General features: G+C 59.3%; 1 protein-coding gene across 8 annotated transcripts in view; it reads left to right on the top strand.

Moving 5' to 3' along the window:
* Nucleotides 1–12,427, top strand: part of NUMA1 (nuclear mitotic apparatus protein 1) — a 73,315-nt gene extending 60,888 nt beyond the window's left edge. For 7 of the 8 annotated variants that reach the window (XM_075546201.1, XM_075546197.1, XM_075546200.1 and 4 more), the window contains 13 exons: nucleotides 887–994; nucleotides 1,125–4,517; nucleotides 6,085–6,153; nucleotides 7,362–7,472; nucleotides 7,560–7,778; nucleotides 7,859–8,016; nucleotides 8,979–9,240; nucleotides 9,920–10,148; nucleotides 10,697–10,833; nucleotides 11,089–11,265; nucleotides 11,434–11,544; nucleotides 11,663–11,860; nucleotides 12,113–12,427. In XM_075546201.1, the coding sequence (XP_075402316.1) occupies nucleotides 887–994; nucleotides 1,125–4,517; nucleotides 6,085–6,153; nucleotides 7,362–7,472; nucleotides 7,560–7,778; nucleotides 7,859–8,016; nucleotides 8,979–9,240; nucleotides 9,920–10,148; nucleotides 10,697–10,833; nucleotides 11,089–11,265; nucleotides 11,434–11,544; nucleotides 11,663–11,860; nucleotides 12,113–12,124 (5,184 nt within the window). In that variant the 3' untranslated portion in view covers nucleotides 12,125–12,427. The remainder of the gene's footprint in view (nucleotides 1–886; nucleotides 995–1,124; nucleotides 4,518–6,084; nucleotides 6,154–7,361; nucleotides 7,473–7,559; nucleotides 7,779–7,858; nucleotides 8,017–8,978; nucleotides 9,241–9,919; nucleotides 10,149–10,696; nucleotides 10,834–11,088; nucleotides 11,266–11,433; nucleotides 11,545–11,662; nucleotides 11,861–12,112) is intronic. The other variant, XM_075546202.1, reaches the window with a different exon arrangement.
* The last annotated feature ends 330 nt before the right edge of the window (nucleotides 12,428–12,757 follow it).

Genomic DNA, 12,757 nt, shown 5'->3' with positions numbered 1-12,757 from the left:
GAGCGTGTTAGTTCCAGGTTTGACGGGTGACCACTTCATCCATCATTGTGAGAGTATATCTAAAACCCCAAAATAAATCAGACTCATTGCCATCAAGTCGATGCCAGTTCCCAGCGACCCTACAGGACAGGGTAGAACCGCCCCAGTGAGTTTCTGAGACTGTAACTGTATACAGAGTAGAAAGCCCCAACTTTCTCCTTCAGGGCAGCCGGTGGTGGTTTTGAATTTAGGATCTTGCAGCTGCAACCCATCACATACGCAGTAGATTACTAGGGCGCCACCATGCATAATATGTTTGTCGCACCTAACATGGTGTGGGCAGAGTTGTGCTCAGTGAGCTGACGGCTGTTACGGACCAATTTTGCTGCTTACGAACATGAGCGTGGGCCTTGGACAAGGCTGCACCTGAATTTGCATGCCTGGGGCTGTGGAAGGGGAGAGTAATGGCTACTTCTCCGGCCACACAGCTTCGAAGAGATTCGGGCTCGCCCAGCACAGTGTCTGACCTGGAGGAGGTGCTTAGGGAACAGGATGGGGATGGTGGGTGACACTGCAGCCGCTACCGCTGGCAGCTTGGAGGATGCTTAGTCGGAATCATTTTGGTGGTTTCGATAATCCAGGAGCCAAGATTTGTCTGAGGAGAGCTATGCAGTCAGGCCATTTCAAGCAAAGTCTCTTAGTCTTGGAGAAGAAAGCCGTTCCCATTGTTACTTAACACAGGAACCTGGGTTATAAAGTCAGGTCCTTCAGTGCCCTGGTCTTGACTGTTTGAGTCTCTTCCTAACCCATGTGAAAGATTTTGATCACAAGATGGTAGGGCCCCTGCTGATGTCATGAGGCCCTGTGTGCTCCATCCATTGATGATGCCTCCTCTGTTTATTCCCAGAAATACCTTGAGGAGAAGAAGGAAATCCTTCTGGGAAAACTTTCACAGCTGGAAGAGCGTTCTTCCCAGCCTCAGGAGAAGGGGGAGGTGCTGGGTGATGCCTTAAAGGTAAGACTACCAGGAGGAACCTGTAGGACCCTTGTGCTGGGCTTGGGTGGGCTCATGCACAGTTGGGCCCCAGGGGGACTAAGGGGGCTCCGGAGCTCTGCTCATCCCCTTTTGTGGTCTCTCTCACCAGCTGGAAGCCCTGACACAGGAGGCAGCCACTCTTGCTACAAACTGCACAGAGCTACAGGCCAAGGTGGAGGTACTGGAGACTGAGCGGAGCCAGCAGAAAGCCCAGCTGCTGGCGGAGCGGGCCCAGTTTGAAGAGGAAAAGCAGCAGCTGGCTGGCCTGATTGCTGGCCTGCAGAGTTCCATCTCCACCCTCAGCCAGGCTAAGGAAGACCTGGAGAAGACCTCACAGGTGCAGAATGCACAGTTGACCGCCCAGGTGGCCACTCTGACGTCTGAGCTCACCACGCTCAATGCCACTCTCCAGCGGCAGGATCAAGAACTGACTGGCCTGAAGCAAGAAGCGGAAAAGGAGCAGGCCCGGCTAGCCCAGATGATTCAGCAGCAAGAACAGGCCTCCGAGGGCCTCCGCCACCAGGTGGAGCAGTTGAGCAGCAGCCTGAAGCAGAAGGAGCAGCAGCTGGAGGAGGCAGTGAAGGAGCAGAATGCATCCAGGCAGGACCTGACTCAACAACTAGCCACTGCTACCAGGGAGCGGGAAGCCTCTTTGAGAGAGAGGGATACAGCCCTCCAGCGGCTGGAGGCAGAGGAGAAGGAGAAGGCTGCTCAGCTGGAGGTTCTGCAGCAGCAACTTCAGGCTGCAAGTGAAGCCCGGGACAGTGCCCAGACTTCCGTGAGCCAAGCCCAGCAGGAAAAGGCGGAGCTGAGCCGGAAGACTGAGGAACTCCACGCCCGCATTGAGGCGGCCCAACAGGAGCAGCGTGCAGCCCGGACCCAGGTGACGGAACTGGAGGCCCAGCTGAGGTCTGAGCAGCAAAAAGCAACCGAGAGAGAAGGGGTGGCTCAAAAGAATGAGCAGCTGCAGGAGCAGCTCCAGGCCCTTGAGGAGTCCTTGAAGGCCACCAAGGGCAGCCTCGAGGAGGAGAAGCGCAGGGCCGCAGATGCACGCGAGGAACAGCAGCGCTGTGTCTCCGAGCTACAAGCAGAGGCCCGCAACCTGGCGGAACAGCGGGAACAGGAGCAGAAGGAGCTAGAAGAAGAGAAAGCTGGGCGCAAGGGTCTGGAGCAGCAGCTGCAGCAGCGTGGGGAGGCCCATCAGGCCGAGGTGGAAGCCCTGCGGCGGGAGCTGGCAGAGGCCATCGCTGCCCAGCAGAGGGGTGAGAGAGAGTACGAGGAGCTCATCAAGGAGCTGGCGACATGGCGTGAGCGGTACGAGGAGAGCCAGCAAGAGGAGGCTCAGTATGGTGCCCTGTTCCAGGAGCAGCTGGAGGCCCTCAAGGAGGAATGTGAGAAGGCCCGCCAGGAGCTACAGGAGGCCAAGGAGAAGGTGTCGGGGATCGAGGCCCAGAGCGAGGTCCAGATGAGCCAGCAGCAGGATGAGCTCACTCAGCTCCGGGGCAGCCTGGCTAGAGTCCACCAGCAGGTCCAGGAGAAGGAGGCCAGGGCCCAGAAGCTCACTGATGACCTTGCCGCTCTGCAGGAGAAGATGGCTGCCACCAGCCAGGAGGTGGCCCGCCTGGAGGCATTGGTGCGAAAGGCAGGAGAGCAGCAGGAGGACATGAGCTCCCGTGAGCCCCTAAAAGAACACCCCAGGGCAGGAGATAAAGAGGCAGAGTGTCCAGAGGAGGAGCAGCAGCAGGGGCCCCCATTCTGCAGCACCCAGGCCACACTGAAGGCTGTGGAGCGTGAGGCTGAACGGATGGGAAGTGAGCTGGAGAGGCTGCGTGCTGCGCTGATGGAAAGCCAGGGCCAGCAGCAGGAGGAGCGCGGGCAGCAGGAGAGGGAGGTGGCACGGCTGACGCAGGAGCGAGGCCGAGCCCAAGCTGATCTTGCCCAAGAGAAGGCAGCCAAGGCCGAGCTAGAGATGCGGCTGCAGAATGCCCTCAATGAGCAGCGTGTGGAGTTTGCTGCCCTGCAGGAGGCGCTGGCCCACGCCCTGCGGGAGAAAGAAGGGAAGGACCAGGATCTGGCCAAGCTCCGGAGTCAGGAGGCAGCCCAGCAAGCGGAGCTGGCTGAGCTGCAGCAAACCTTAGGACAACTGAAGGAGCAGCTGGCTGCAGAGAAGGAGCGCCAGCAGCTTGCAGCAGCGGCCAGCAGAGAAGATGCCTCCAGGCCAGGAGCAACTTCAAAGACAGAGCCGTCAGGTGCGGAGCTGGAGGCCCTTCGAGCAGAGGTGAACCGTCTAGAGCAGCAATGCCGCGGGCACCAGGAGAAGGCCTCTAGCCTGGAGCGCAGCCTGGACACCGAGCGCGCCTCTCACGCCCAGTGGGACAGCGCTCTGCAGACCCTGAGGGGCCAGTTAGAGGAGAAGGCCCAGGAGCTGGGACGCTGTCAGGAGGCCTTAGCCTCAACCCAAAGGGAGTTGGCCGCTCACCGTGCCAAGGCCAAAGACCACAGCAAGGCTGAGGACGAGTGGAAGGCTCAGGTGGCTCGGGGCCAGCAGGAGGCCGAGAGGAAAAGCAGCCTCATGAGCAGCCTGGAGGAGGAGGTGTCCATCCTGAGCCGCCAGGTCCTGGAGAAGGAAGGGGAGAGCAAGGAGTTGAAGCAGCTGGTGGCTGCCGAGTCGGAGAAGAGCCGGAAGCTCGACGAGAGGCTGCGCCTGCTCCAGGCCGAGACAGCCAGCAGCAGTGCCCGAGCTGCCGAGCGCAGCGCCGCGCTTCGGGAGGAGGTGCAGACCCTCCGGGAGGAGGCTGAGAAGCAGCGTGTGGCTTCAGAAAGCCTGAGGCAGGAGCTGGCCTCGCAGGCGGAGCGGGCAGAGGAGTTGGGCCAAGAACTGAAGGCATGGCAGGAGAAGTTCTTCCAGAAGGAGCAGGCCCTCTCCACCTTGCAGCTGGAGCACACCGGCACGCAGGCCCTGGTGAGCGAGCTGCTGCCTGCCAAGCACCTGTGCCAGCAGCTGCAGGCCGAGCAGGTGGCCGCTGAGAAGCGCCACCGGGAGGAGCTGGAGCAGGGTAAGCAGGCGGCCAGTGGACTGCGGGCTGAGCTGATGCGGGCTCAGCGCGAGCTCGGTGAGCTGGTGCCCCTGCGGCAGAAGGTGGCAGAACAGGAGCGCGTCGCCCAGCAGCTGCGGGCAGAGAAGGCGAGCTACGCCGAGCAGCTCAGCATGCTGAAAAAGGCCCATGGCCTCCTGGCCGAGGAGAACCGGGGCCTGGGGGAGCGGGCCAACCTGGGACGGCAGTTTCTGGAAGTGGAGCTAGATCAGGCTCGGGAGAAGTATGTGCAGGAGCTGGCTGCTGTGCGCGCTGATGCAGAGACCCATCTGGCAGAGGTGCGGCAGGAAGCACAGAATGCTGCCCGGGAGCTGGAGGTGATGGCTGCCAAGTACGAGGGTGCCAAGGTCAAGGTTTTGGAGGAGAGGCAGCGGTTCCAAGAGGAGAGGCAGAAACTCACTGCCCAGGTAAGGTGCAAAGCCCAGCCCCAAAGGCTGGGTCTGAGAAGTGGAGACTGGAGCCTCCAGCACCCACGTTACAGATTGAGCTAGTAAAGGCCTTCCCGTACTTCACCAGGTGGCAAGAGGCAGAGGAGTGTTGAAGTATGCTGGCCCTGTTGCCTTTAGATATCAGTCTCTCCCCTTCCCTGAGGCTCTGTCCCTGGAGTCCAATTTGGGTTCTTTACATGACTCGAGGCCGAGTGCGTTGGGGGCAAGGACCAAAGTTCAGGGATGCCAGCTGGACAGCCGGTGGTCCTCTTTGGCCCCCACCTCACTGTCTTCGTTGTCCCTCCCCTACGCACAGGTGGAGCAGCTAGAGCTATTTGAGAGCAGACCAAGCAGGGAACGCCTGGGGTACTTGTTAAGTGCGGGGACCCATCTTGATGCATGGCTTCAGCTCAGCTTGCCTCCACCAGCTGTGGTTGTGAACTATTTGCAAAAGGGGCAGGGTCAATCTGGAATCCAGGCCCAGGAGTGCAGTGTGCTGAATCCTCTCGGGCCTCATCCCACTTGTCCCAGGTCGGCCCCTCACCCTTCTGCAGGCGCTCTCACCTGCCTGTCAGAAAAGAGGGTTGGGGTGGGCCTCAATCCCACATTGCTGCCAGAGACAGGCTTGATCCCTGTGTTTCTAGATCCTCTGGGTCATGTTCTGACCTGGGAGGATTGGGGATGGGCCTTGTTTACCATTAGCCCGTTCTCCCCGTGAGTATGCATGGACTTAAGCCATCACGGTGGCGGGTTGGGCAGCTGTCCGTGTTAGTGTGGGTTCAAGTACCTGCCCGTCACCCTCGGGCAGAGCTGCTTCCCCAGAGCATGGTGTGTGGAGCTCTGGCAGGAAGACCCTGGCTGAGAGGAGGGCGTGGAGGAGTCTTCAGCAGAGCTGGAGCAGGGCTGCAGGGTGGCTATTTAGTGGGCACGCCCTTCCTTTGCCTTCCCCCCTCCTCTGGCCTGCTGAGGAGTTAGGCTTGCCTCAGCTCCGGCCCAGGGAGGGCAGGATAACAGAACGGCAGTTCGCAATGGAGCCTTTGCCCTTGGTCTCCGAATGCCTGGAGATGAGGGGCTGTGGTGGCCGTCATGTGCCCCTGGTTCCTCTGGGAGTGGGCGGGCGGAGCGTGTGCGCTGCCTGCTCTTGTCTTCCAGCGGTCTTCCCAGTGCTAATGACAGCGGCCCCAGCCCTAACAGTCGTGACTATTGGGAAGAGGTCTGGTGTGTGTGGGCTCTGGCTCTGGCAGTTGGTGGCACGAGAGGGGTGGATGGCGTAGGTCTGCTAGAGTTAGGAACTAGGTCCCGACTCCTCGGCCAGGTTTGGGCTGGAGAGCAGCAGCAGCAATAGCAGGAGGGCAGGCCTCTGCAGCAGGTGAGCGTGCAGGCAGTGCAGGGACATCTGTTGGGTCACCTCACTCAGGTTTTGCCCACCTGGGCAGCAGTGAGCCTGCATTCTAATTAGAGGCGCAGAGAAAAGGCCTGGGTTAGGACCATTGGGGGAGTACTGGCCTGGGGCAATGCCAACTGAGTCTTCTCCTCCCCTCCCCAGATGGACGAGCTGAGTAAGAAGTTAGCGGACCATGACCAAGCCAGCAAGGCGCAGCAGCAGAAACTGAAGGTGGGACTGATGGCCACCTCTGCTCGCTCTATGGGTGTGGTGGGTGAAGGGCCTGAGGAGGGGATGCCCTGGGTGCCTGGCAGCTATCAGAGGACCTGCCTGTGGCTTGGGAACCCCAGCTTGTGCTGCTCGGCACCCGAGGGGAGGCTGGAGCCACTGCCACCCACCCCTTGGGATGCCTGCTGTCCAGTAAGGAGCCCCTATTGAAGTTGACATTTATCTTCACCAAAATAAATGTAAGATTCGGTCCTTCCATTCACATCAGCCCCATGCTCCGTAGTTGTGGGTGACTACCGGGTGCTGTATTGGACAGCAGAGACAGACCATGCTCTGGTTAGCCCTGGTCTAGATAGCCAGGACTCGGGCGGTGAATGTGTTGATGTTATTTGATATCACAGCACAACTAGCCCTCGAATGGCTTCCACCCTGCCCTCGTGCAGCATTTGCTCTGTGCAGACCAGGACTTCCTGGTGCTAGTCAAGGGTAAAGGCAGGGGCCACAGCAGTCTGGATGAGCACACTAAGCCTAGGCAGTGGGTCAGAGGAGGGATGGGTGCGCAGAGCTCACCTTCTCCCTGCATCACCCCATTCATCCCCAAGTGACAGGCAGAAGTCTTTTGCTCCTGGTGGGGGCTGCTCTGGGTGCAGGGACCCCCAAGGCAAGGGCAGGGTGGTTCTGTCAGCAGTTCTGCAGGCCGAGCACTGGGCAAGGCCTGTTCTGGGCTGGGTGGGGTCCATGAAGGCCCTGGCGCTGGGGATGCCAGAGGCAAAGCTTACTCTGCCATTTAGTCAATGTGACCCTGGCCATGATGCTCACCCTGAGCTCCGTCCTCAAATGGTGATGAAGTCACTTCCCAGAGCGGTTTTGAGGATGAACGAGTGGTGTCATCAGAGCTCCATGCTCTGCCCCCGGGTGTCCGTGTGAGTCCCTTTCATCCTTGGGAGACTGGTTGTGTCCTGGATGCCATATGCCTGGTCTCAAGGAAGCCCAAGATAGGACTGTTCGAACTGTGCCTGAGGCAGAGCAGGTCGCAAGGGCTGGCCAGGGAAGGCTACCGCAGAAGGGTGAGTGGTGTTTGAGTGGGCACTGCCGGGAAGTGCATGTGTCGGATGGAAACAGGGAGCCCAAGGGGCCAGACTAAGTCGATGGGTTTGAGTGGAGCATCCAGATTGATCCCAGTCCACTGATGAGCCTTTCCGTGATCCCAGGCTCAGGGAGGCGAGAAGCAGCAGGAGGCCCAGCGCCTCCAGACTCAGCTCAAGGAACTGCAGGCCCAGCTGAGCCAGAAGGAGCAGGCAGCCGAGCACTATAGACTGCAGGTGAGGAACCCACCCAAGTGCGCCCTGCCCACCCTCTGCCTCTGCCCCATCCCTGGCCCAGCCATCCTGTCCTTTCTCTTCCCAAAGATGGAGAAGGCCAAGACCCATTATGATGCCAAGAAGCAGCAGAACCAAGAGCTGCAGGAACAGTTGCAGGGCCGGGAGCAGCTGCAGAAGGAAAACAAGGAGCTGCGGGCGGAAGCGGAGCGGCTGGGCCGGGAGCTGCAGCAGGCCAGCCTGAAGAGCACGGAGGCCGAGCAGACCTGCCGCCACCTGACTGCCCAGGTGCACAACCTGGAGGCACAGGTGAGTGCCTGGCTGGAGAGACCTGGATCTCCCTCCACGCTTTGCTTCCTGCTTTCATTCACTCTCCTGGCCCTTCCCAGGTGGCCCATGCTGACCAGCAGCTTCGAGACCTGGGAAAGTTCCAAGTGGCAGCTGATGCTTTAAAGAACCGGGAGCCCCAAGTTAAGCCCCAGCTGGACTTGAGCATCGACAGCCTGGACCTGAGCTGTGAGGAGGGGACTCCACTTGCTATCTCCAGGTCAGTGGCATCTGTCAGTTTGACAATCCTGTATCCCTGGCACTGGATTGGTGAGAGAAGTCTGTTCACTAGGTAGGGACGAAGAAAAAGGTCTATACAGGGCACAGCGAGCTGGTGGAGGCGGAGGGGAGGAGTCAGTCCTGCCTGTGTGCAGCTTGGAAGAGTGCATAAATGGGTACGCTAGGTGCCTGGGAGACGGAGGCTGTGGACAAGGTTGTGGGCTTAGCAGGTCCTGATCCCAGGGGACAGTATACCCTCAGTGGAAGGAGGCAGGCAAGAGACTCAGATGGGGAGACGTATGTGATCAGATTTGCATCTTAAAGAATTTGGATGACAATGTCGAGGATAAGACTAAAACCACACTTGCTTTTATAGAGCCTAGTAACTGACTGGGCTCCCGACAACCATCCAGAGTCGGTTCTTAGCTCAACAGCGGAGTCTGGCCAGGGCTTAGAGGGGCGATCTCTTGTCTAGGAGTACCCTCTCCAGCAGTCTAGGTGACCAGGCAGGACAGAGACTGGAGTCTCGGGGTATGGTCAGGAGACTTGATGGCTCAGTTAGGGGAGAGAGGGCAGTGGTGGGCATTGTGCCCATGCTCATGGCGTGGGGGCCTGGGTTAAGAGCACGACACCCACTGAAATAGGGAATGTTGGCGGCAGAAGAGACAAATGTGCTCAGTTCAGTATGTCTCGGGCCACTTGGCTGTTTGGTCTGGAGCTGACCCTCTGAGATTAGCCCAGGCCACGCTGTAGGAGTTGGCAGTATTGAGGCACTGGAGCAGGTCTGAGGGAGAATGACTTGGTCGGGGAGAGTGTACAGTAAAGGGAGGGCCAGGTGAAGCAGACTCCTGGTTGCCCTTTAAAGACCAGAGGTGGAGTGTGGTGTGTGGCCTGGTCTGCTTGTAAGGATGTAGGAAGGACTGCTTTGGAGCCGAGAGACTGCCCATCCCTACACCTCAGCAGGTCTCCTTCCCACAGCAAGCTGCCTCGGACCCAGCCTGATGGCACCAGTGCTCCTGGAGAGCCAGCCTCGCCCATCTCACAGCGCCTGCCCCCAAAGGTAGAGTCCCTGGAGAGCCTCTACTTCACCCCCATCTCTACTCGGAGCCAGGCGCCCTTGGAAAGCAGCTTGGACTCCCTGGGGGATGTCTTCCTGGACTCGGGCCGCAAGACACGCTCTGCCCGTCGACGCACCACCCAGATCATCAACATCACCATGACCAAGGTGAGGCTGCCCAGAGCAGGAGCAGGGCTGCGGGGCTTCCTGGTGACCGCCTGAGGACAGTAACATCACTGACACCAGAGAGTTCTCAACAGCCCAAGAGGCCGGCAGTCAGGGATTCTCAGCCTCTAGAGAAGGGAGAGCCTCAGAGAAGCAAGCATGTGTCTCAGGCCTCTTGTGTAGCTAGGGTAGAGGCACGGTGGACCGGGGCCCTGTCTCCATGAAGACTGGTGTGTCCTGTCTCTGGGTCATACTGATCTGGGTCTCTGGCTGGACCCTCCATGCCCTTGTTGCCTTACCCCAAGAAGCCAGAGAGGAGAGGGACTTGGGGTCAGCAGGGAAGACCTGTGAGTGCTTGCTGTGAGCAGGAAGCTGGAGAAGCTCTGAGAGGTGTTCAGTGCCCTTGCTCTGAGGGGCAGGTGGGTGGAGACTGGGCAAGCCTGGCTGACTGTTGCTTAGGAGACATGGCTCCAGCACTGCCGCAACCTGCTCTGAGCCAGCCCATTTCATTTTGCTGCGGCCGCTGTTTCACTAGACATAGGGAAAGAGTCCTGACAATCAGCCCCTTGTGATACATTAAGGCTCCTTGCTTAGCATGGGGACAGGTGCACGGCGCATGGGATCAGAGGGGCTTCTGGGGCCCCTGCCCCGCCCACTGCAGTAGCACCACCTTTTCTTCCAGAAGCTGGATGTGGAGGAGCCTGACAGCGCCAACTCATCATTCCATAGCACACAGTCAGCCCCTGCACCCCAGGCCAGCCTGCGGACCACCTCTGCCACCCAGTCTCTGCCCTGCCTAAGCTCTGCCAGTGAGGGCAACTCGGCACTGCTCAGCCTGCCTGGCTACCGGCCAACCACGCGCAGCTCAGCTCGACACTCCCAGGCCAGGGTGTCCAGTGGGGCACCTTCAGGTGAGAAACCTGGGACACCCAGGAGTTACCCAGCAGGTAGATCTTGCACAGGGGAGAGACGAGATGCTTGTAATAACCCAGGGCCTGCTACCTTGCTGCTTCTAGCACTCTCTTCCTCCCTGTGGTCTTAGGCGTCCCTGTCTTCTTGGGGCTGAAGTGTTCAGCCCAGATCCAGACGTGCTCACCAGGTCATCTCGGTGACAGCACAATTGTGACAGTTCTAGGTGTTTTGGAGCATTCCGTGTCCTTTCTGAGGTGAAGATAGACTGCTGAAAGGGCAGAGCTAGCCTTTGTGCCACCTCACCTCAGTGCCCACTCGGAGGCTTGGGCTCTCAAGTCTCAGATCCGGGCCCCCAGTTAGTTTCTGGGCTGTGAATGAGGTGGAGTCACAGCCTTTCCCTAGGGTCTTTCTCAGCTGCCCCAGGTGGTGGTGTCCACGTTGGTGGGCTAGGAGTGACACCCATTTGTGGGGAGGTGGCGGTAGAGGCTGGCGAGAGACCTGCCGACTCCAGCCCCCACCTGATCAACTTCCCTGCCTGCTCCTTCAGGAAGAAGTAGTTTCTATGTGAGCACCTGCCAGGATGAGCCCGAGCAGCTGGACGACTGGAACCGGATCGCAGAGCTGCAGCGGCGCAACAGGGTGTGCCCTCCCCACCTGAAGACCTGCTACCCCACAGAGTCTAGGGTGAGCCCTCGGTCCCCTGAGCAGGACCTGCCTTCCTCCCCGCTCCGGTGCTGGCCGAGGACCTCGCTGAGTATGAGTGTCCCTCTGGGCCGGGGTACGCGGGGAGGCGCGCAGAGGCAGATGGACCGAGAGGAGTCTGCTGCGGACTGCACTTCTGGCAGTGTGACGGCAAACCTAGCTGTCCGGCCAGATGAGCGCGTGCTGGGTCCATCTGCACAGCTGGGGCCCACTAAGCTGCTGCTCTGCTTCACACAGCCTTCCTTGGGCCTGGCCACAATCACAGACGAGGAGCTGAAAACTGGCGACCCCCAGGAGACCCTGCGCCGGGCCAGCATGCAGCCAACCCAAATTGCCGAGGCCTCTGGCATCACCACCCGGCAGCAGCGCAAACGGGTCTCTTCAGAATCCCACCAGGGCCCTGGAACCCCTGAGGTGGGTGATTCGGGCTCTTCCTGTTTTGTTCTAAGGAGCAATTGCCCGATGGCAGGGATGGGTACTCTTGGAAGGAACATCTCTGGGCCAGGGACACATTGGCGGCCAACGAGCTCTGGCCGTGAGACCAGGTTTGGGCGGTTTGCCTAATTCTCTTCTTCCCTATAGTCTAAGAAGGCCACCAGCTGTTTCCCACGCCCCATAACTCCCCGGGACCGCCACGAGGGGCGCAAACCGAGCACTACCAAGGCCCCGGAGAAAGCAGCCACCGTCAAACAGGTCAGTGTGGGAGCGGGGGAGGATGGTGGCAGGCCCTCAAGGACCTTGCTGGTCCATCTGCTGGCTGACCTGAAAAGGCAGCGCCAGGTATCCACATCTAATAACCTTTCGCCCACAGGCTGATCGGCGCCAGTCCATGGCCTTCGCCATCCTCAACACACCTAAGAAACTTGGGAACAGCCTTCTGCGGCGGGGGGCTTCAAAGAAAGCCCCGTCTAAGGCCTCCCCCAACACCCGTGGTGGGACCCGCCGTTCTCCTCGCATCGCTACCACGGCCAGTGCCGCCACTACCACCGGTCCTCGATCCAGGAGCAAGGTGAAGGCTGGGGGTGGGATGGGTGCCGCCTCCAGTCTGCCGCAGTAGGTTCAAGCTAGTAGGGGGGGGGGGGATTACAAGGTGTCCCACTGAGAACACCCATCCAGCAAGTCGTGAACTAAAAAGAGATGTGGCCAGGGCCTCCCCAAGCAAGGACTGTGTTCTTGTCAGTAGTGAGCATGCGGAGACAGACCAGGCTGGTGCTGGAGGGCAGCACGTGCTCATCTAGCCCTGTGACTCTGTCTCTTTCAGGCCAAGCACTGAAGGGCCAGTACCAGTGAGCAGTCCCACCTGTGTCCCTGATCATGCCCTCGTCTGGTCCTTCTCCCACTGTCCCTCTCAGTGCCTTCTCTCAGCTCCCAGGCCAGGTGGCCGAAAAGACAGTGACGCTTCTGTGGCCCTGTGCCTCGGATGGGGTGGGTGGCTGCCTGCAAGGACCGCTCACCTTCCAACGTCCCCCGACTGGGCGAGGGTGGGATGTGGAGTGATGGGAAGGTTTTTAAGGGCCAGGGATGGATCTTTTCTAACTGTTATTACTTGTAAATAAAGTCTATTTTTCGCCCGTAAGTACCTGAACTCGAGAAAACCAGCCTACCACCCTGGACTGTTTTGGGAATTCTACAGGTCTTTCTCTGCTGGTAACCAAGAGGTTAGCAGCTCCCATGAAAGATGTAGAACCTCTGAAACCCTGCGAGGCAGTTGTATCTATCCTTCAGGGCCTGAGCCAGAATCAACTACAGGTTATGTTCCCCAAACTGGCTGTAAGCTTTTTGTCCCCTTTTGAATCCCGACCAAAGTAGCCTACGTGAGCAGATGGCTCTGATGAGGAGTGAGAATAACTCTGTGTGGCGACAGACACTCTGGTTCAGAATCCTCCCTCTCTCCCCTTAGTGGAAA

The sequence above is a fragment of the Tenrec ecaudatus genome, chromosome 4 (assembly GCF_050624435.1).
Source record: "Tenrec ecaudatus isolate mTenEca1 chromosome 4, mTenEca1.hap1, whole genome shotgun sequence".
NCBI classification, from domain to species: domain Eukaryota; kingdom Metazoa; phylum Chordata; class Mammalia; order Afrosoricida; family Tenrecidae; genus Tenrec; species Tenrec ecaudatus.
This window is presented reverse-complemented; position numbering and strand designations above follow the sequence as displayed.